Here is a 24,438-nt window from a genome sequence, read left to right on the forward strand (position 1 = left end):
TCCAGAGATATCTTGGACGTGATTTGAGGTTTGTCTTGTTGTTACCTTCCAGGTGGATAGTGATACACATGCAAACGTGATGAAATCAACGAAAACTCTTTCATCGTGGACAGACCTGATTTATTCACTCAGAACACCGACGTCACGCACTCAGACTGGACAACTCGCTGTCTAAATATGGACAACGTCCCCATGTGGATCCACAGTGAAAAAAAAAAAATCAGGGGCTCGTGCAGCTGGTATTCCATCCCCGAACTCTCCCCGAGTCGCTCAGACAAGCTGCACGCGCGCTCCTGTCTCAGACCGGTGTCTCTGTCTCTGTCCAGATAACCGAGCACACTTCTCCTTCTACTGAGAACTCACAACCTTAGGAACCATGGAGGCCATCAAGAAGAAAATGCAGATGCTGAAGCTGGATAAGGAGAACGCGATAGACCGAGCAGAGCAGGCTGAGGGAGACAAGAAAGGAGCAGAGGACAAATGCAAACAGGTGGGAGAGATGGAGTTTCTCTATACCTCTCTAGAGCCGAACTAAAGCAGCTCAGTCACTTCTCACCTGAAATGAAAGAAGCACTGATTATTAGTTATTTGGGAATTTCTTCTGGTTCTAAATCTGGCAAAATCAAATGCACAACATATCTTTATTGATGGAGCACCTTTCAAAACAGTGTTTCATAGTAATATGAATAATGCAACACAGATATCAAAAGTGAAGTCAGACGAAGAATATAGAGAAGGAAGAGAAGAAAAACCTTGAGCAAGTATAACATTTGTCAAACAAAGACTGAAAAAAACACCAGTTTACTTTTCTCAGGCAGTGTGTTTGAAGGCATGATAGATTTAATCAGTCTGGTCCTTGAAACCATCAGGAGGGCCCCATGAGCTGGGGCTCACAGGGGCTTAACATCTGATAAAAATCAGCCTTAGAGCAGGATTTTGAAAAAAGAAAGACCACTTTCTTTCTTCTTACAAATGAAATGTTAAATTCATAACCAATAAAACACAGTCTTTCTCAGTCAGGAGCTTTGCCGCTCCTGCCTTACTTGGTCTGGTATGACCAGTGGCTAAAGTTAGCTAATGTTAACAAACTTTTTAGATTGACATTGTTGTGTGCTGACATCACTGGTGTATGTTTACTGACTGTTACACTACTATTCTTTATGAACAAATTTTGTTTTAATTATTTTAGGGCATTTTAAGCCTGTATTAGAAAGTGGACAGTAGAGAGGTGACAGATGGGAAATGACCAAACCAGACGTGAACTGGTTCATTGTCAATGCCTCGACACTTACACACAGGGTACCCCAGGAACAAAATTGAGGGGATCATTATGAAAAATGTTTGTTGTCATATATGATCTAAAATAATTGAATATTGGCAAATATATCGTCAGCAGATTTGAATCAAATCTCTAATTGTGATATATTGGTATCAAACTAAAAAATTCAGTATCGGTCAAATGATTAACTAACTGAAGGCTGAGGGCAGAATAAACTGAAATACAGCAATCTAAGTAGTAGTTAAAGGTAATAAATCTATGGATGTTTGACCAATACATTGACAGTCAATGTATTGGTCAAACAGCACAAATTGAAAATAATATGAGGCCTAATATGGAACCTTGCAGTACACCATATCTCTTAGTCATGGGAGAATTAATGTGCACAGGGCAAGGAACAAAGGCTGTTTCTGTATTCCTCATGATTCCCAAGATGATGAATTACAATTTCATGATCTATTGTGTTGCTTAGATCAAGAATAATTCAAATGGCAAGAGTTCCACAGTCAGATATTTAGTAGGATCATCAGTACCTTTCAGACAAAAAATTTAAAACTAGTTGTATCTCGTTGGGTATTTGGAAAATTGAATGCAGACAACTTTCTCAATTAATTAATATAAATGGATAAACACCCCACAATACAAAAGCGTGGCACTGAATTATTGAATTATACAATTCTTATTCTTCATATAATATAAGATCAAGTTTGTCCTGATCCTTATCCTTGGGAGAATGAATGTGCACAGGGCTATAACCAGGATTTTAGAAAAAACTGAGGTCAAGTCTGCCCGCACTTCAGACACCTTCAAATGTGTTTAATTATTGAGATTTTGAATACTTTTTTTCATTTAACTGTTAATGAACTGTTGAAGTGGCCCCACATAATTACACCAAAGCTTGGACCAAAGTGTTAAGATATCCTCTGGACCAAAAATACTGGCTAAATCCAAATGTCTGAATTTGCAGACTAAACAGGTGTGTTCTTGGTAAGTCTGAGTGCAGAGGGCTGTCCAAATCCACAACTCATCAACCCCACAAGGGGCCTCATATGCACTTTTGCAGCCCTCTAGACAGTATGCCTGGGGCAGAGACTTCAACAGACCTAGCTTGGATGATGACCCATTATTAATATATCATTATGGATATTACATGTGATAATATGAAAGAAATAATAATAATAATAATAAAAACAACAACAGCAGATCAACCAGTCAGTAGTCTAGAGCCCAAATGCTCTATGTTTATTTTTGAAGGCATCTGTGTTTTGCCTATTTGATGTCCTGCATACATTTATTCATGGTTGAGGTTTGATATCACACACACAGAGAATATGCATAGATTGGTTTATCAATTATCCATCTCTGTTATGTAAATGAGCAGGCATATTTGTACATATGTTGATGTCAAAATGTCAAATTTGACCAATGTCAATACAGTGAAGAACCCTTTAGAAAAATACTTTGAGATGTGTTGTCACAGCGTATTTTATCCCTTCATGGCCAATAAATATCACCATCCAGTACATTCAAAATTTGCTGTCTCATTTATATATTATATACAGCCAACTACTGTGTGTTTCCCCCCACCTTCCTGCCAAATCCAGCTTCATTTTCAAGCCATGAACTAATAAATTCGGTAGAAGTATTGTTTAAGCTGCAGAGCACAGTGATATTCCTTTATGGAAACCTGCTGTCTCTCCTTTGCAGCTCCACAGTGTAATAGTCAAGATCAGGTAGCAATCTATGAATAGATAACAACTATTCAACTATGCAACTGTCCACATAGCATTTGTTCCCAGAGGGTCCCAGCTCGCAGTGATCACAATGCCTGTACAATCACTTCTCTCTGCCTGGGTGCATTTAATACTGGCATGTCTATTTCTGTGTTCCCTCTAAAGACCCCCACCTTCTTTGAATTGTTGATCCACACAGAAAGACAGTCAAGACAACTCAGTTTGGGAGTTGCCACAATGCCGACTGTAGGATCAGGACTGTCCCAGGCTATTTGTGACTGACAGGCCTTACATGGCTACAGGCTGGGAGAGACTGTCAGAAGTGATATAGAAAGGACATTTGTCCTGGGGACATTGTGGTCAGGCCACATCACGGTCATTTACAAATGGCTTTTTATAGTCCTTGAAGCTGTTGTTGAAAATGGCAACTCGCTGAAACAATCTTTGGAGATGAATCATCAGATAACAATAGCCTTAAGTTCAAAATGGAGAGGGCTCATCTCCCGGGGAGCAAAAGAGCAATCTGCTTGATAGATTCAGATTTTCTGTTATGGGGTCATTAAAATAAGATCTGATCCTCTTGGGAGCATGATCATGCTCCGCGAATTTCATGACAATCTTCCAATTAGATTATTATTAGTTTCCAAAATCATAAGGATTCGTTTTCTGGGAAACATAAATGTGTAAATCAAATTTCATAGTAATATACTTGTTAGAATTTGAGATACCTTTTGTAACAGACATTGGTTTGCTGCATATGATGTATAATTGAGACAAGAAACTTTTGCATTTAATGGATGATGATAGGTTTGGCCATACCTTTGTGACATGATAACTGTCATTGTGTCAAGTCTGCGAGGGCACTAGGCCAGGAGGGGATGTGAGATGGGCCTTCAAACCTCACTTGCATGGTGTTGGTGCTAGAGGAAAGCTCAGCAGGTCACCTAATTTGAAATAGCAGGAACATTTTATAGGATACATAGTTCTGCCTTGATTCCATTTTTTATCAACATAATGAGAAAACATTTATAGTGAATATATCTGCAAAGCGTTCAGTGCCAAAGCAAACTGTTCAGACCAAATATATCTTCAAAATTTTCTCATTTTCTCACGTGTAAAGGCAAAGGTGTTTCTACCTTTGGCCTCACTAGAAGGCAGGGGGGAGACGAATACTCTCAGCCTTTCCCCGAATGTGTTCATGATGTTGCACTCCACCGCTCACATGAAAAGTGACAGAACTAGTTTATCTTCTTTAACAACTCCACACACCCGGCCAATCACTGCATAAAGTGGGCATGATAGTCAGATTGTTTTTTCTGAAAAGCCATAAAAATTGTCAGATGTAGCCCCCCCCGAATATGATGTCTTCTTGTTTGGAGCATACTTAAGGCTGGGAAAGATGGTGGTGAAAAATGGTTTTATTTTGTAGGAGATGTGTTAAGACAGTGCTTTGAAGATGTGCTTTGGACTGTAGTGTTGGATAGAGAATATTGCCGTCATAGGCCATGCTGCTAGTGGTGTAAAATTTCAATATCATTTATAGTTGTGCATGCCAAAAACAAGCTTTATGACTATCTGACATGTTTGTCTGTATATGTGTACTGTGTGTTGGTGTATTTGGCCTGTAGCTGGAGGAGGAGCTGCTCGGTCTGCAGAAAAAGCTGAAAGGAGTGGAAGATGAGTTGGACAAATACTCCGAGTCGCTGAAGGATGCCCAGGAGAAGCTGGAGCAGGCGGAGAAAAAGGCAGCAGATGTGAGTGATGGGAGCTGATGCCAGGGGTCACATTACTGGAGAGAGGCAACTATATTAAGACCAAATTGACCTATTGTACTTAGTCCAGTCACATCTGATCCCTCACACAGTCACACAGGTGTCATGTTGTTGACTACATGTGCTGTCGTTCTGAAATGTTTCATATATCACAACTCAAACGAATTCTTTCAGGTGTTTAGAAACTAACACCAGGCTGTTGAACTAGAATTACAGTACTGTAAATTCAGACCATCTGCTATATTATTAGTGCTATAAACCAGCAGTCTTAGCTCCTCCTGTGTTTTAAATATGCACAGGCCAGTTTGTTACTGTCAGTCCAACTTAACACTTCACACTCCCACATCTCATACATTTCCAATAATCATAACCATTTAAAGTTGATCTTCAGAAGTACAATTTAAAGCTGTGCAAAATCTCCAAAGCATCTTTATCAGTTCCAATGGAAAACTGCTGCTGAGTAGTGTGTCACTGCTGACAGCTGCAGCAGAGACAGTCTTAAGTCTGTCATGTACAGTATCAGGTTCTACTAACATATCATAAAGCTTGTCAGCACCTTGAGGTCCATCTATTCTAACCAATCTGGAGAGCTTGACATGGCTTGACAGGATTTAGTTTCTTGAGTCCTTGCTTGGAACTAGTCTGTACAGATGCTGCTGCTCCTTGGCCAGCTGTAATAAGGTCCATGTGGAACATCTTTTTGCAGAACTGCACACAGTGCCCTGTAATACAGGTTTTTTATGGTAATATATCATCAATCATAAATAATTGTAAATTATGCACTAATAGTAATCTTAAGTGTGCTAAACTGGAGTATTTCTCCTTTTTGACAGTGTCAGGTCATTTTTGGATAGGAGCAGCTGGCCATGCAATGCTCTCACTCACAGCATGGCACAGCCACAGTGTGCTATCAGAGTTCCTTTTGAAAATGGACACTGGGGCCCAACTAGGTGGTGCTGCTGCACAGAAAAAAACACACCCAGGACAAAAGTTTGGTTCATGGTGTTTGTCAATTAAATGTGTGAAAACCACACATATCAGGTAGGTTCAGTTGAGCTCATTTGCTACCCTCTTCCCGAGCACTGAGATCAAAGAGAATCGTACTGCTGCTGTGATAATTTTCCAGAGACTAGGTTTTTATTTTCTTAGTTTTCAGTAAGTGGCCAAGCAGCGTATTGAGCTTAACTGCTAATCCTTTGTAAATGTAAGTTTGACAAAGATAATGGTCATGAAAAGAAACCAACATTGACTGTTGGAGGAGATGTGAACTGCAATCTCCAGACTCAAAGTCAGTTTGTATGCCCAACCAGCTACTCCGAACTCAGGAAGTCAGGAAGTGTTAACACAAATGATAAACACTGTTGTCTCTCTCGTGAGGACAGTCTCAGCATTTAAAAACCTAAAAGACTGACTTTCAGGTTCACATTTAATCTATATTTTTTGTAATTGCCACCTTAATTTGATTGTGAACGCTTCAGAGTTGATAGTAAAGAAGAGTAGGCAGAAACAGTGAATGACATGCAACAAAGATCTGCGGCTGGACTCGAACTAGGGACATCGCAATTGCAGTATATAGCCCCTTTTTGAGGACCTGGAACTTTTGGTCGAAAAAGCTCTTATATGGTATGTGGTATTATGTGGTATGAGATATGACTCAGCATTTCTGACTTGCAGGAGTCTGCTAGATGATGTTCAGCTCCAATATAAACATCTCTGCCTCTGGACATCAGGTTCTACTCACAAACACATTTACACTGTACGTGCAGCAGGAGATACGATGGGGAAAGTTTTTAGTGGAGGAGCAAAAAACACACAGGATACATTATATAAAATACAAAGCTACACACAATAGCACATCACATACACCCACAATGTCAACTAGAAGATACCTGCATTATTATGTGTGATTCTGATGTATAATATGTCTCACATATTAAACCATATGATTTAAATTCATTTTCAAAATTGAACATTTTTACAGTCATTCCACAAATGTAACTGAGAACTTTGGTAATTTATATTGAACTTTACAAACATTTTGAGTATAACAGAGGGGGGTGCAAATTGGAATGCAAGTAGGGGAATGTAAGCAATGCAAGAACAGTACAGACAGGTGCATCAGTATTATTGTTACAAATGACAAGCATAGAAATATGGAATATGAATGCAACAAAAGTAAATAAATAAATAAATATATATACAGTACTGTGCAAAAGTTTTAGGCACTGAAAGTAAAGTGAGAATGCTCACAAAAATATTGCTATAAATTGTTTTAATTTATCAATTAACTTCTTACAAAGTTGAGTAAACAGCAGAAACTTAAAGTAAATCAATATTTGCTATGAGCAGCTTTGCCTTTAAAACAGCAGCAGTTCTCCTCGGTACACTTTAACACAGTTTTTCATGGTAACTTGCAGGTAGGTTGTTGTAACCATCCTGGAGAAAGAATGTTCTTCTGTGGATTTATTATTTAGGCCATCTCAGGTGCTTCTTCATGTAATCCCAGATTGACTCCATGATCAGGGCTCTGTGGGGGCCAAACCATACCATTTGTTGCAGGACTCATCATTATTCTTCTTGCTGAAAATAGTTCTTTATGACTCTAGCTGTATGCTTGGGGTCATTGTCATGTCATGAATAAATTTGGGACCGATCAGACACCTCCCTGATGATACTGCATAATGGATAAGAATCTAAACATCTAGCGTGCCTAAAACTTTTGCTAAGATATTTTGGTTGATGGCAGCCATGTTTTTAAATCAATCTTGCTCATTTATAATAGTAATGTATATTTCAGTCCCCCAAGACTGTATGCCAAAATTGGTACTGTTGAGTCAAAATTCAAAAAGTTCTATTCATTTATCTGTTTTTCAGTTTATGCAAATTAGCAAAAGCTCCAACATGGCAGACTTTTATGGTCCAAGAGGCTCTCTGTAGGCCACATTGAGCTGGACTTGTGTGTCAAATTTCAAGTCAATCAGACTTACGGTGTGAGTCACCATGACACTGCGCTAATAACAACAGTCACTTCTGGGTAGACAGCTGGTAGATGATTTGAATTGCGCAGATATGTGAAATCTGCAAATTTGTTTATTTCTGGTTTTATTTTCAGCCATAACTGTAACGTTTAAAGATATATAGTTAAACACGGTGGTCTGACCTATCTGACATAACACCAACAACCTCAAATAAGTTGTTTCTTTGATACTGAAAATGAAATGAGACATAAAGCTTACTTGTCACAAAATGCTCCCCACAAATTCTGTCATGAAGACCAGGCTGCCGGGTTTTCCCAACTCCTGACACTGTCAGGCCCCCGTCTTTTCGACACAAGCAGTTGGCCTGTCCCGGATCTTCTCCCTTTTCAGATGCTGAGTCCAGAACTTTTTTTTGAGCATGTCTGCATTTTGCAGATGAAAATCTGAAAAACCCAAACACTTCTCCACTCCTTATCGTTACCAGGCACACCCATGCACAACAAGACTTAACCATTTTCTTTTCAGTTGAGAGTATTTCTCAGTTGTTCCTCAACCCCTTCATCTTCTTCTTCTTCTTTGGGTTTATATCGCAGTTGGTGTCCTTTTAAGTTGCATCATTGCCTCCCTCTGGATTTAATCACTGTTGCCCAAATCTGTTACAGTGTTGTAATTAGTCCAATTACTCTCAAAAATCTAAATATCATTTTTTTTCCCCTCCGCCTTATTCCCTCACTCAAGCAAATCTGTAACCCTGGCCTCCACTCATCTCAGCCTCTGTAGACCTGTAATAATCATTGCCCTTCTTTTCTCTTCATATTTCCTGCATGAAATCAGGACATGCTCCACTGTCTCTTTTTCCTGACACTGATAACCAGTTGGGTGTTTTCCTGTGATAAAACGTGTACTATTCAGGTTGCTGTGACCAATTCTTAATCTGCTTATAATTACATGCTCTTTCCTGTTGATTCCACTATTTTTTACCACTCCTACTTTATTTTGTACTTTATTTTGCTGATTATTTTACATGAAACTGCTTTATTCAGTGTTTTTACCTGTTTTAATCACTGGGTCTGTTTTTTCTGAAGAGGAGGAGACCTGTGAGGATGATTAGGCTCCCGGTACAAGGGCTGCATTTAAAAATAAAATAATGTGCATTCTAGTGGATTGATCATAATGGGTTCTTAGATTGTTTATTTTCTGTGCCTTCAGTTCAGATTTGAGTGAGTATGTTTGCTCCAAAGATTTGTGCTTTGTCTGTAGTGGCACTTCACAATGAGCATATGAGACAAACTGGTTTTGCACTGCCCGTGGGAAGTATTTCCTTCATTTTACGTGTGTTCATAATTGTGTATTGGGCTGTGAGTGCTTCCAAAATGTGGGTGACCTACACTCAATCATGTACCTGAACACCTCCTGTGTAGGCATAACAGTTCACTCGCTGCTGCTGATCTGCTAAACATGCTGCTAACATTATGTTTACTCAAAAGATTTGTGTTTTGTCTCGGAGGATATGAGAGAAACTGAACTGCCCGTGGAAGTATTTGCTCTGTTTTATGTGTGTAACTACAGTCATTGCCTTGACAAATTGACAGTTAGATTCTTCCAAAGGCAGCAAAACAAATGACTAACTCTACATAATCATAATTGAATTACTGTAATAGTAGTTGATAAAAACCTGTGGCTGTGAGTTGGCAGCCAAATGAGCCATCATATCTTTCTAATTTCAGCAACTAAATAAATAAATAAATAAAGTAGAAGCAAATAACATGAAGCACAATAAATGTGTACAGTTACTGTACAGTCATAATCTTCCAGCACCTCTGTCAGCAATGAGGCTAGCTCTGGCTAGCAGCCAATGTGGATGTTAGAGCATGGTGCGGTGCCTCTTCTAGTTTGGACTCATGTTGCTCTGCCAAACTCACTGTGCTCTTTAGCAGTCAGCTCTCCCTGCTGTTCATAAGGTGCCTCTGCACCCCAGCCATTTCAAACCCTCCCTCCAACCTTTGGGCCATGCCTTCTCATTTATGTCAAATGCCAAATGGAAAATGGAAAAGATAAAATTTAAAATGCCAAATGGTAAAGTGCAAATGAAAATGCAAAAAAAAAGAGAAGTTTTTTCTATTTAAGCTTTTAAGTATTTCCATTTAAGAGTTTCCATTTCCCATTTTGAGTTTCATACTTGATGTTTCCCTTTTCCTATTTCCATAGCTATTTTAATATCATCTTTACAATTTAAGCTTGCAGTCCAAGCATTTCCATTTAAGCTTTTGTATTTTAAATTTCACTTCTTTCATTGTCACTTTACATTTTCAGATTATCATTTTACATTTTTCAATTTCCTTTTTCTTTTCAAGTTTAATTATGGCCTGATTATTCCCAGTAGAGTTGTAAAATAATAATCTTTTTAATTTGATCACTTTTAATTTTCTATTTGGACTTTTAATTTTAATTATGACCAAAAATATCCTCTAAGCATCACTACGGATGTAATCCCATCTCTGACCACAATGTGCGTTGCGATGATAGAGTGGGGCTGTATGTATTTCCGCTCGTTAACTTCATGGGCAGAAGAAGAAGCAAATAAATGTTGTAGAAGCAACGTTGTTTATGACGTATTTTAATATATTTCTGTACGTGCCTGAGACATCCACCACCAAGTCTTGCACGTATGCGCCAAGTTTTGTTCACAGTAACGTTACACAATTCAATAAGTAGAGCTTAAGTCTCTTAAACATTTTCAAACCATTAACACTATGGATGTAATCCCACCTCTGACCACAGTATGGGTTACGATGGCAGTGTGGTGTTGTCTGTATTTCCGTTCCTTGGTTCCATGGGCAGAAGAAGAAGCTAATCAACATTATTTATGAGGTATTTTTATATATTTCTCGAGAACCGCTCATCCAAAGAACTTCACACATTGACATTGCACTTCCTCGTTTCCCCTAGAAATCCACCTGCCAGGTATGAAGTAGGTCAGATGAACAGTTCTCGAGATATGCAAAGGACAAACTTTCTTACTTACTTACTTACTTACAGACATACATACGTACGTATACATACAGACGGGTGATAAGTGGTCTCTTCCAGGATGACAATGCCCCAATTCACAGGGCACGAGGGGTCACTGAATGGTTTGATGAGTATGAAAATGATGTGAATCATATGCTATGGCCTTCACAGTCTCTAGATCTCAACCCAGTTGAATACCTATGGGAGGTTTTGGACTGACGGGTTAGACAGCGCTCTCGACCACTATCATCAAAACACTAAATGAGGGAATATCTTTTTGAAGACTGGTGTTGCTCAGCTTTGGCACTGATTCTACAAGTCTTTGGAATTCATCTGGAGGGGTGAACACCATTAATGTGCAACTATTTTTACGAGGAATCATGTCACTTTTTAAGTCCAAACATTTCCTTATATGGAAATTAAAAGTATTATTGGATTGTAGACTGTTGGTCAGACAAAAAAGGACATTTAAAAATGTCAGTTTGGCTTCTAGAAAATTGTGATGGACATTTTCACTCATTTCTGGCTTTTTTTTTAGATCAAGCAATTATTTGAGAAAGTAATCAGAAGACCAATTGATAATTGAAATTATTAGTTTCAGTCTTAAACCAGACTTTTAAGATGTTATTCTCTGTTCTCTGTTCACACATCACCTGTACCTGGTCATTTGTTTCAAAATATGAATCTTCCTGCTAAGTCCTATAGACCATATGTACCGATGCACAGAATTTTGAGCTGTATGCTACTCGTGTTTTTGCAGTTTTTATGTGTTCAACACTGATTAGACAATGTGTTAAAAATTCCTCACCTGTTTCAACTGAATAGTCTGCAAAATTCAAATTTTGTTAAAGGTTAACCAACCATTAAAGAGTCTTATGTCTGTCTTGATCAGGGTTTTAGTTTGTATGTCATTACATACTGTACACCACAGAGTCACACCACTGCATACCCATAACGAGTAGCTGTCCATGCACCCACCTGTTGGTAATAGGCATCTTGCAGTTTTCTTTGCCAATTTGCATTTTAAGATGTGGGTAGTCAACATAGCTTTCACATTAGGGCATTTTATATCAACAAGGCCGAATTGGGGATTCTCTAATGGGTTAAAGGCAACACCATCTGGAGATGAGCCAAACCATAGAGCATCAGGGTGGATTTAAAACCAGTAAGGAAAATAGTTGACCCTCTAGTGTGGCAGTACGCCTGAATGGCATGTGTTGCCATTTCAAGGCCCCTTTTCAATACTTGGTGAAATCCTGTCAGCCGGCTGTTCTCCGGCTTTGTCTCAGGGGAAATATGCCATGCTGTCTTTACCAAATATTCTACAGAATATGTACAGAACTTACTTAACTTAACTTAACTTTGCTCCTGAGTGGCACTTTCCGTTCAGCGCGTTAAGGTCAAATTTACGTTAGATGATAATGGGATATTTTTAATGAGTAAGTAAGGGGGCATAATATCCTCATCTTTCAAAACAAAATAAGGCTTATCGATAATTGCTTTATTTTGAAATTGTAACAGGAAGAACATATGTTGATTCCGACTTTTGACACCGTTGCCACGGTAACACCCTGACAAAACTAGCTGACTTTTCACAGCATGGCGGCTCTAACATCCATAGACTCGGTGAGACGGAAAATCCAAACGCTGCAGCAAGTGGCGTACGCGGCAGAGGACCGAGCCGAACTGCTGCAGGCGGAGGCGGACATGGAGAGGCAGGCCAGAGAGAGGGTAACTATCCTGTCACCACTTGTTCGACCCCCGCTGCACCATCAATCACCGATCCACTCCTACTCTCTATAGGAATTCACGTTTCAAGTTAGCGCAAGGAATTATTAAAAATGGAAAGTAATCAAATAATACATGTAGACAATAAGCACTAAGACAATAAATATTCAATAAAACTCTTGTCGAAACTAAATGTTAGGTAACTGTCACCTTAAGAGTAACTGGAAGTAGCAGTAATACGAGCTACCATGTTGCTGTCAAGATTATATTTCAGTAGCCCTGCAGTGGAGGAGGCAAAATCTAGTTAACATTTTTGGAAAGGTATTGTCATAATTGGGTATGATAATATAACAGTAAATTGTTCTTTAAATGCTGGCGTTTATCGCGATTGAGGTTCACTTTAAGAGTCTAAATATCATTTTCAAGTGTTCACTCTTGACCCTCATTCAAGCCCAGTTGTAAGTCTGATAAGTAGAACTCAGTTACACGCACTTTTCCACACACACGAAATTTAAAAACCTGAATAATTACTACTCAGCAAAGATTTAGGTAAAAAAAAAAAAACCCAAAAAACTATGGTTCGAACGTGAGGGAGGATTCTGCTCCTTTAATTAGACGAATGTACTCTCAAGGAAAATTGCAAACTTCCATCTCACACAGGCGTTGCCTTCTAACAGACACTCTGAGTGCTAGAACTTGAACAAAGCACCAAAATGTAAAATACTTTTTCTGCAACAATGACATTATCACGTCTTTTGTGCTTATGGGAGTGACTCTTCTTTATTGCTATCATTTTTTCTTCTTTTTCTGACTCAAAGGGCTGGTCACCTGTTGTTTTTGCTGGTATTTTTTCTTCTTTGTTTGTTTCTTTTCTTGTCACTGTCTTTTTATATTTTACAAAGAGCCTGACCTTCACATGATAAACTAGCTGAGCTCCAACCTCAGTTTCCTTGGAATAGGTCTGAGTGGCCCAGGTGATACATCATTGATGTTATCTGTACATACGGTTTACTTGGTTAAACTGATATCACATATTAGCCACATCAAAAAACATCCTGTGAATACTACATTTCAATTTAGCATCAAAGCTTGCAGTATGGTCATAGCTATTTTTGTCATTGAAATGCTTAAATACGGATCAAATAACACCAAAATTGTTGTATTAATTGTTTTTTTTATTATTATGTTTTGGATATGTTCAGATATTGATTATTTTCTGTGTGCTGTTCTATAGGCCCCTGGCTATAGGCTGTTATCATAATCATTATGAATATAATGTGATTTCAAACTCTTATCTACAGCATAGTGTGTATGTGTGTGTGTGTCCCTGCAGGCTGAGGCAGAGGTGGCTTCTCTAAACAGGCGTATCCAGCTGGTGGAGGAGGAGTTGGACAGAGCTCAGGAGAGATTGGCTACTGCTCTGCAGAAGCTGGAAGAGGCTGAGAAAGCTGCAGATGAGAGTGAGAGGTGAAGAGCTTTATGTCCATCCACCTAAAGTCTTAACAACAGTCTTAGGGTTTCCAAAGAAACTAAAAAGTCCTGTTCTCTACTACTACTACTACATCTCTATCAATTTGTTAGTTAGAGCACAGTCTCCAATTGCTTGCTACCTTCCAATTATTAATAATTTTGCAGTCAGCAGTATGAAGGGAACTATATGAAGGAATTATAATTATAGGAGGGGACTTTAATTATAGTTTTGATAAACTCAAACAACATACTTTAAAAAGGTTTAAGGACCCACCAAAAAATTTTTTATTTGAACAAATAATAGAGATCATTTTATCCAACAACAAAAGACTATACTTATTATTCACAGAGAAAATAAAAGCTATTCAAGAATTGATTATGTTTTTATTTCAAAATCTGCAGTCAACAATGTATTAGGCTCAAAAAATTATGAAATTGTGATATCAGATCATTCTCCTAAATTTTGTTATAAGGTGCCAACAGAAAATAAACAGTAATTGAATATGGAGAGTGAATAGAGCACGTTTACAAGATGCAGAGTTTATGAGATATGTTAGTGAAAAAACAGATAACTTTATTATTGCAAATGTGGAGGGGGAACAAAAGGATAAACTAACACCCAAAATAATCCCATCAGATTACATTGCAGCACATTTCACAGCTGCTGACTGAAGTGCTCTCCCATTAGTCAATTAGACACAAAATGTCGAAGTTTAGCTTTAACCACATAGTCTCCACAGGCCCCCCTGTTAGTGAAGCATTAGTCATTAAAGAGAGAAATGCAGTGATTTAGTATAGTGCTTTCAGAATTTAGGATGATAGATTTAAAAGAATGGTCCAAACCAATACAGCAGAGATATCCTGATTTTTACAAACACTCAATCCTACATTTCCCTTAATGCAACCAATAGCATCTTTCATTAGATCCTATCTGCTTCCAACTTTTCATGGTCCAACTTTCCTTTTCTGTTGTCTACCAATCGACTGTTCCGCACTCCAGTCCAGTAGGTGGCAGTAATGCACCCGCAAGCTGGCTGCCAAGCATCATTAAAAATTAAAGAAGAGGAGTTTGGAGGTCGGGGGGGGGGGGGGGGGGGGGGGGGGGGGGGGTGTGCAACATGTGACATGTACTAATCTCTGCACCACTAGCTGAGTACCTTATGTTACTTTTATGAGACCAGCTATTTAACAACTTGCTGAACTATTAAAACTTGATAGATGCACCAACAAGTGTGTATTAATAGCCAAGAAAAGACCTTTGATGGCCGAAAATACCCTAAAACTTCGACATGTGTGGCAACTAATTAACTTACCAAGCTAATGCTGCTTGCTTTTCATTAGGATTTTCATTAAGCTAAGGGATTAGAAGATCCTCCATGATAGCAGAGGGGAAATGATTTCCGGGTCGTGGGACGAGAGAGGATGCGAGGAAGCATAAATTAGCCTAATGAAAAGCAATGATGCAATGGAAGGCCATAAAAGGAGGACAAGTGATGAACATGGAACCAGAGGAGACCTTCCATGGTTTGTGTTCACCCCTTCCTGAGACCCCAAGTAAGACTCCAAACCCGAAGAAAATATGTGTCAACAAAAATGAGAATGAGAGAGTCTCAAACGCCGACATTCTCAAAGCCATCTATGAGCTGAAGGAATGCTTCTCTGTCTTTGAACAGAATAAGAATAATAACACAGTGGACATTAACGAAGTAAAGAAGAGATAAAAGGGCTTGGGTTTCAAGTAAATGAGACTAAGGACAAGGTAAAAACGCTGGATAAGCGCATGGAAGATCTAAAAGGGAAAACCGAAGAAGGTAAACGTTACAGCAGAAGATGGAATCTACATCTCATCAACCTCCTGGAAAGAGGGAATGAAGATGTAAGGGAAGAAGTCCTGAAGATAATTAGCCAGATTGTATACAGTGACCAGATGTCCCAGTTTGGTGAGAATATCCAAGACCAAATTGTTGTTGGAATACTCAACAAAGATGTCTCATGAAAGTTAAAGCTGACAAAGGACCTGACGCAGGAGCTGACCACAGAGATGGTCAGGCAGTCTGAGGAGGTTGCTTCACAAGTCAGCATGCAAGGAGAGGCAAAGGGGGTGATACACAAAGTCACTCACAAGTGGTACACTAACTACCATGGTAAGCTGAGAGGGGCAAATAAAGGACAATGTAGAAAGTGTGGGAAAGTGTGGCACAGTTAAGATGAAAATTGCCCAGCTAGAAAATCCACATGAAATACATGCAACAACGTTGGACATTGGAGTAGAGTGTGTAGGAACAGGAAAGCAGTGAGGTTACATAGCAAACGGAGAAGCAACAGTCATACTTTCTCAGGGCTGTGAGTAAAGCAAATGGGGCACCAGAGCAATGGGCTCTTGAGTTGCTGGTAGCCTCTACACCGGTTGACTTTCAATTTGACACCAGGGCCGATCTGGATGGCATCGGCAAGGAAACCTACCTTTCAGAACACTGTTACCCACAAAGGAAAGACTTACCCACTCACAGCCTACTCAGCAGGCCAATGTCTGTGAAAATGAATCTGGTGAGGAGAGTGGATGAAACGGTGCGCAACAGAGGACATCTACAGTAATATGGTGAGCACGAGACATGAAAGACTGAACCTGTGACAATATAACTGAAAGACAGTGCTCTCCCTATGCTGCAAAAGGTAAAGGAGGAGCTCCAGGGGATGGAGAGAAATGGCATCATCAAGAGGGTGGCAGCCTATCAACTGGTGTGCACTCAGGGTGCCAGTCTTGAAGAAGAGCACAGGTAAAGCCTGTATCTGTTGATCTCAAGAGGCTAAACGAGGCTGTGAAAAGAGAACAGTGTATCCTGCCTATTACTGATGAGGGTTTCTTTTCTTCATTTGATACCGCCAGTGGGTTCTTCCAGATACCGTTACTTCCAGACAGCTATAAGCTCAATACCTTCATTACGCCATTTGGCAGATTCAACTTCAAGTGGCTCCCATTCGGTAAAACGAGCGCACCCGAAATCTTCCAGGGGAAGATGTTGGGGACCCTCCAGGGGCTGAAAGGCGCTGAGGTCTTCATGAGCGACATTGTGATCTATGGGGCCACAGATGAGGAGCATGACAGTTGCCTGGAGAATTTAATGGAGTGCGTAGAGACAGCTGGTCTGAAGCTCAATTGTGAGAAGTGCTCCATTAGGCAGAGTCAGCTGCGGTTCCTTGGGCATCACATTGACTGGTCCGGGATTGCTATTTGGCAGTTGTGACCACCAAGGATACTGGGAATGGTGAATTATCTCGGAAGACACATCCCCAACCTCTCAACAATAAGGCAGTTGCTGTGTGAGCTCCTGAAAAACAAGAATGTATGGACATGGTGTCACGCACAACAAACAGCTTTTGAATGCATCAAGGAGCTTGTTGACAACTGCACCAGTACTTGCTTACTACAACGTGAGCAAGCCCACTGCTTGGTCAGCGGACACAAGTAGTTTTGGATTAGGGGGTGTACTCCTTCAACTCCATGGGAAGCAGTGGAAACCTGTGGGATATTGCACCAGACACCTCACAGAAACATGCTACACCCAAATAGAAGAGGAATGTCGGGTGGGTGTATGAGTGTGTGAGAGGTTTGATCGATACCTCAATGGACTTGAGTAGTTTAAGCTAGGAACTGACCACAAGCCGCTATAGAATGAGTTATAGGTCCACTCCCTGCTCCACCACAGGCTTCAGCCCAGCCACGCTATAGATGAGGAGAAAAATCAGAATCACACTCCCCTCTCTGAAGAAAAATCTCCTGCCAAAATGGCCCAGCAGGATAGCTGTGAATGAAAAGGACAGGAGGGAAAATGCTAAACAGGCTCACTATTTCAACTGCTGTCATGGAGCAAAGCCTTTACCAGCCCTGTGACCAGGAGATGTTGTATTCTCCAAGTTGGACCATGAAAAGTGGTGGTCTGCGCCAGTGGTGATCTCAAGTGAGAGCACCACCCCAAGATCCTTTGTCATCAGGATGCAGCAAGGAGCAGAGCTGTGGAAGAAAAGCCATTCCCTCGACCTAGGGCCAGTTCCCCAACCCATCGAAGCAGCACCCATGAGAGGACAGGGACAGACACCAACTCTGATGGAGCCACCATGTTAGAGACTGTTCCTGTCAGTCAGAGTGTGGCTACACCCACAGCCCCTCTACCCGATCAGACTGTGACCAAATCTGGACAGATCATATGGTCTTTGGTAGGGATGCACGATATTATCGGCACGTCATCGGTATCGGCCGATATAAGCTCCAAAATGAAATATCGGCATTGGCCTGAAATGAACATTTTCTGCTGATTATGAGGGGCCAATTTGTTGCCTTCTCCTCCGCTGCCTATATTGCTTCCCTCCACAGACTGTTTCACCCTGACGGTCCCGGTGCTTCCTCCGCAGGCTCCACTTCACTCAAGCCGCCCGTCAGACCAGCTGCTTCTTCTAGCGGAGGCTAGCTGGCTGTGCTTCCCTCCGGCCTTGCTGCTGCTAACGCTCCTCTAGCCTCTCAGCTAATGTTAACCCTGGCTCTCCGTGTGGATCCAACCAGAGCACCGAGCCCCAGTTTGTTATTCAGGTTAAAGTGGGAAGAAGCAGCCGATCTGATGGGCAGCTTGAGTGAAGTGGAGCCTGCAGAGGAAGCACCGGGACCGTTAGGGTAAAATAGTCCGCGGAGGAGCTGCTATGTTCGGCTGCACAGATAGGAAACACCTTGGCTGACAGGATGTACCAAAAAAAAAAACTTCTTCTTTTTGGTTTATAACGGAGGTTGGCAACCAGCGTATTAGGTGCATTAAAGCCACCTTCTGCTCCAGAGTATGGACCAGAGATTAAATCCTACACATTAATAATGTCTGTCTAATAAACTCGAAGAAAACTGTACTGCTCCACCCGCTTGGCAAGTTCATTAAAGTTTTAACGCTGAGCTCCTGAACTCCAGTCTTCTTAAGTGCTTCCTTCATATATTGTCTTTCTTGATCATACTTCTATGATTGCATGTGTAATAGTCTCCTCAGCCAGCTGGAAAAAAATATGTGCATATATCGGTATCGGCATTAGCAATTGGCCACAATGAGTTGGAAATATCGGCATATCGGATATCGGCAAAATCCAATATTGTGCATCCCTAGTCTTTGGTGGTGGGAAGAACAGAGGGACATACATCGATGTTCATATTGTTGATTTGTCATTGTGAAACACTAATATTACTAATATTACTGTGCTTTGGTCGAATGTTCAGTAAATTTAAAGGAGATGTTGCCGAATCTCATCTAAAGAGGGTAGATGGATTATCCTGGTTCTTAGAACAAATAATGTGGTTCTAGTCGTGAATAATATTTATGGATATAACAACAATGCTTTGGCAAAAAACAAGTTACCCACATAGCAGTAGAATTAAAAAAGATGAAGGAGAAATACAAAAATTCTCATTTAATTATTGGCGGCGACTTGAATGATGCAGCTGATGACCAAATGGATAGATTACCAGCAAGAATAGCCCCCACTCAAGGTTTAAAGCAATATCATACTTATGGGAACAACTTAATGTCATTGATGTCTGGCGCTATTGTATATGCATCCTCACCAAAAAGATTATACATGGAGTAATGTTTGTGGTTCTCTCCAATCTCAAATGGACCTATGGTTATTAACCTTCCCTATTCTGCAGTTTGTTTCTTAAACATTACACAGCTACACCCCTTTCTCAGATCACAAAATGATAGTCATCACCCTTGCTAATCCACTAGAACAAACAAAAAAACACATGGTTATTGGAAATTTAGTTGTAACTTGTTGAAAGATTAAACCTTTTATAAATCAGTGGAAGCAACTGTTGGTCACTTTCTCAGTCTCAATGAACTTAGTAATGTACAAAAATGGGAATTCTTCAAATGTAAATCAGAAAATGTAATGTAATCAGAGAATCAGCCATTAAGCATGGTAAAGAAATTTTAAAAAACGTGACAATATCAAAGAAATTGAAACTATAAAAGAACTAAACATCTTAATAAACAAAGAAACTCTTACAGTAGAGAAAGGATCTAAATTGACAAGTCTGAATGAAGAAATAGACCAATTATATATTAATATGACCAAAGGAGCCTTTATACGCTCTAGAGCAAAATGGAGGAAAGTAAGAAGAATAGAAGCTATTTTTTGCACTGAAAAAAAGAAATTATATGAGAAATAATATTATGTCTTTAAAAATAAATAACTGTGTAAATTCCAATCCTTCTGATGTAGCGAATTACACTTTTCAATTCTTTTCTGATTTATATAGTTCCAGCTATAGCCAGAGTGTGACAAATTTATCAATATTGTAAGAGAATTTACTCCACAAATATCAAATGAATTTAAAGTTTACTGTGATAAACCTGTATCAAAATCTGAAATACTTGAAGCTGTTAACAAAATGAAAAAACAAAAATCTCCAAGAATGGATGGTCTTCCCACTGAATTTTATATGTGTTTCTGGAATATAATTGAAACTATGCTTTTCAATATGTTATGTATAGATAATGAAGAAATGACTACAACTATGAAGCAGGGTATAATAACACTGCTTCCCAAACTAGACAAAGATCATTGTTTGATGGATAACAGGAGACCAATAACATTACTAAATGTAGACTACAAAATACTCTCACTAATCTTTGCCAGTGAAATCATAGGGAGTGAAATCATATATGAAACACAAACTGGCTTCATGGCTTATCAACATATAAGTTGTAACATTAGGCTTATTCTTGATCTATTAGATTACTCTGAATATGTAGAATCAGACGCTTTCATTTTGATTTTAACAAGGCATTCGACACAGTGGAGCATCAGTTCCTATTAAGTTACTTCTTGGCTTTCTTAAAATATTCATTTCCAATGTTAGAATGCTCTGTAAAGACATCAGTAGCTGTGTCATGCTATTTCCAAATACCACTAAGATATTTTCAGTTCACAGATCAGTCTGCTAAGGTTGCCCCGGTTTTCCATTTTTCTTTCTTATAGTTGTTGAATTGCTTTCAATACATATTTTACATTGCCATCATTTCCAAGGGCTAAGGGTTTTTGGGAGAGAGATTAGAATAACTCAATTAGCTGATGACACAGTCCTTTTTTAGTACTATGTCTTTTGAAAAAACAAACAAACATCAAATTGTCCTTTAAATAACAAACCTCAAATTGAGAAAATAATGAATAAGATATATTAATTCTCTCTGGCATCAGGATTAAAACGCGGTGTATCAAAATGTGACATCTTAAGTCTGTATAACACTAAGGAAACTTTAATGTTTGATATATCAATTTAAAAAAGTGTTAAATACCTTGGAATCCATATCTCCAAAAATCTTAAGGAACTACAAGAAAATAATTTTGTGCTCAAAATACAAAAAAAAAAAAAAATTAAATTGAACATGCGGCTTCAAAGAGACTTGTCCTTGTTAGGCAGAGTTCTTTTGAGTAAAGTAGATAGTATCTCTAGATCTGTTTACCCTACCCTCTCCCTTTTTATTCAACAATCCCTCGGTAAGTAAATAAACAACACTATAATTAATTTTATTTGAAAAAATGCCATCATTTGAAAAATGAGATTTTAGCAGGTCCGAGAAGCGAAGAATGCATGGAGAATACTGAACTATGCCTTAAAATTAAAATGGATAAATGAACATTTGAAAGTTCAAGAATCCTTTTGGTACTTCATACTGCAGAATATTTTTGGAAAAATGGGAGGTTTACCATTTATTACTATGTGATTATGATGAAAAAAAATTACCACTAAAGGTGTCTAAACTTCATCAACAGGTTCTTCCAGCAGCAAAATTATGCTTTGGAACAATGAGTACATAACCGGAAAGAATAAACTATCACTATATTTGCAACATTAGATTAATAGGAATATATTTTTTCTTGCAGACCGACAAAATGACAAAGCTTAAATTCTCAGTTATGAGGAATTTCTCAGATCTAAAACTTTCCTGGTACTTATAAAGAATATCAAACGGTAATAAATGCTATCCCTAGTGGAACGGAATAAATATTAAAAATGATAAATAAACATATAAGGAATTATTTCTACAGCAGAAGGAAAATTACTCCATGGGGGAAATTTGTGTGGAGCTCACATTTTTCTAACATTCAGTGGGAAACAACATGGCCTCTCCCATACAAATTTGTTATGCCCAAAAAATTTGAAGAAGTACATTGCAAAATTGTGCATAATATTTATCCCACCAACAAATTTGTCTCAAGATTTGTGGATATTGATAACAAATGTGAATTTTGTAAAAATGAAGAAACAACTAAACATATATTTTATGAATGTCAGTACACATCAGGATTCTGGTAAAAAAAAAAAAAAAGAGGGCTATTTTGACACTCAAACCAATCATTCAATTAAGATGGAAGCCAAGGATGTAATATTACACTATGAAAACAAAACAAAAAAAGTTCAGTGGACTATGAACTCATTAATATTACTGGGAAAGTAAGTATTTTGAGTCTATCCAAATTCTGAACTAAATAAATAAAGAAATGTGCTCATACAACTAGTATGATACAATAAATCTTAGTTATTATTAAGTTATTATTTTATATTATTGTCTCTTTAATTTATTTTATTATTTTGAAATATGTTGATTTTTATTATTACTTTATTTAACCAATGTCATGTTACCATGCTGAATGTATTCTCCTATTGAGAGTAGAATTATGTCTGTTATGTTATTCTTATAGTTGGAAGTTGGAAGCTCCTTTTTGAGCCAAAGAAGAAATGATTTTACAAACTGAGTAGCATTTGTGAGAAATAAACTGATCATGATGTGTAAAGTGCCCCTCTAAACAATTACAGTGATACTCAGATCTAGCACTTAAACTTATTGAATCTCTCAACATTCATGACTTTGATGTAGGTAGATGTTACAGTTAGCCCCAGAACCAGAATACTGACTGTATACAGTAGTTTCTGACTGGCTGCTTTGCATTGTTTTTTTTTTGTCATTCAGAGGAATGAAGGTTATTGAGAACAGAGCAACAAAGGATGAGGAGAAAATGGAGATCCAGGAGATGCAGCTGAAGGAGGCTAAACACATTGCTGAGGAGGCCGACCGCAAATATGAAGAGGTGGGGGATTCACTAGTTTTCATGGTCTTTCATCATAAACAGAAACTGTGTCCTAATTCCACACAACATATAGATACAACAAACTAATTCTAAACAGGTTTTGAGTTTGTGGTGCACTCGCACTGGAAAGTGAGTGACTTAAATTCATGAATTAAATCATTATCTGGCATCCAATCTGCCATCTATACTAAGATACAGAAAAAAGAAAAGAAAATTAGTTATACTAAAGTAAGAGTTAAAGATTTGCTTGTTATTGCAGACTACCAGACAGGCAACAGATGATACCTCACATTAGACTCTTCAACAAAATATTCATCAGTATGATGATTATGACTGTAACACACCAAATGTTCTAAAGTTTATTTGGAAGTAATAAAAGCAAATTGTAAAAAGCATCCATTATTTCTGTAAATTTACTAAACTAACTTTTGCTGTTAAATTTGGTGAAGGGCAAGTAATGAGTTTATGATTTGGAAATGACATGGGACAACTACATATTATACACAACTAGTACAGTATGTAGTATGAAATTGAAATGGCAACAGTGAGAAACAGGAACCTGTACTTTTACAAAGAGAGCTGTAGTTTGTTGTCTAAATGCTAAAGGTTAGTATATAGGCAGATCTTCTTTCTAAACAGTAAGAAATGAGAATTCTTCTACTAACTAGACAGATTCAGATTCAGTGTGTGCTGAATGTCTGCAGGTTGCACGCAAACTAGTGATCCTGGAGGGTGATCTGGAACGTTCAGAGGAGCGTGCTGAGGTGGCTGAGGCGTAAGTCAACACCTGCACTATGCAAACTTAAACCAACATAAAAGCCACTGTACATTATTCATGTTTATTCATAGAAGAGATCACATGATCACTACTATGACAGCGTGTGATCTCACATATTAACCTGTCATTGATTAATTTCTTACTTTACAATAACATTTATAGTACTGGGAATTGTAAATGTATAATGGATATGTTATAATGATTCCCTTAACAACTGCAACTAATGATTGTTGTTAATTCATTGATTGACTGTTTGTGCTATACAATGTCAAATAGCTCATTTTATCCAACAAACAGTCCAAAACCCTAAGAAATCAGCTGACCATATTATGAAACAAAGAACAGTAGCATATCCACACTTTGGAGAAGCTGAAACCTACGTGTGGCACTTTTGTTTTATACACAACATAAACAATTAATCACTTATTAAAAATGTTTGTCAATTTATTTTCTGTTGATTGACTAAATGATTACTCAACTAACCATGTCAGCACTAGTGCAATATTTTCTTGTACTCTAGCCTCATGTAGCCATGTATGAATCACCAGCTGTAGGAATAAGGCAT

The 24,438-nt window shown here is 38.5% G+C and overlaps 1 protein-coding gene across 4 annotated transcripts in view; it reads left to right on the top strand.

The window, feature by feature from the left end:
• The first annotated feature begins 233 nt into the window (after positions 1-233).
• tpm2 (tropomyosin 2 (beta)) overlaps positions 234-24,438 on the top strand; it is a 41,478-nt gene continuing 17,273 nt past the window's right edge. For 2 of the 4 annotated variants that reach the window (XM_067574889.1, XM_067574890.1), the window contains exons 1-5: positions 234-490; positions 4,641-4,766; positions 13,836-13,969; positions 22,978-23,095; positions 23,800-23,870. In XM_067574889.1, coding sequence (XP_067430990.1) covers positions 377-490; positions 4,641-4,766; positions 13,836-13,969; positions 22,978-23,095; positions 23,800-23,870 — 563 coding nt within the window. In that variant the 5' untranslated portion in view covers positions 234-376. The remainder of the gene's footprint in view (positions 491-4,640; positions 4,767-13,835; positions 13,970-22,977; positions 23,096-23,799; positions 23,871-24,438) is intronic. The other 2 variants (XM_067574887.1, XM_067574888.1) reach the window with 1 other exon arrangement.

Source organism: Thunnus thynnus, chromosome 19 (assembly GCF_963924715.1).
Source record: "Thunnus thynnus chromosome 19, fThuThy2.1, whole genome shotgun sequence".
NCBI classification, from domain to species: domain Eukaryota; kingdom Metazoa; phylum Chordata; class Actinopteri; order Scombriformes; family Scombridae; genus Thunnus; species Thunnus thynnus.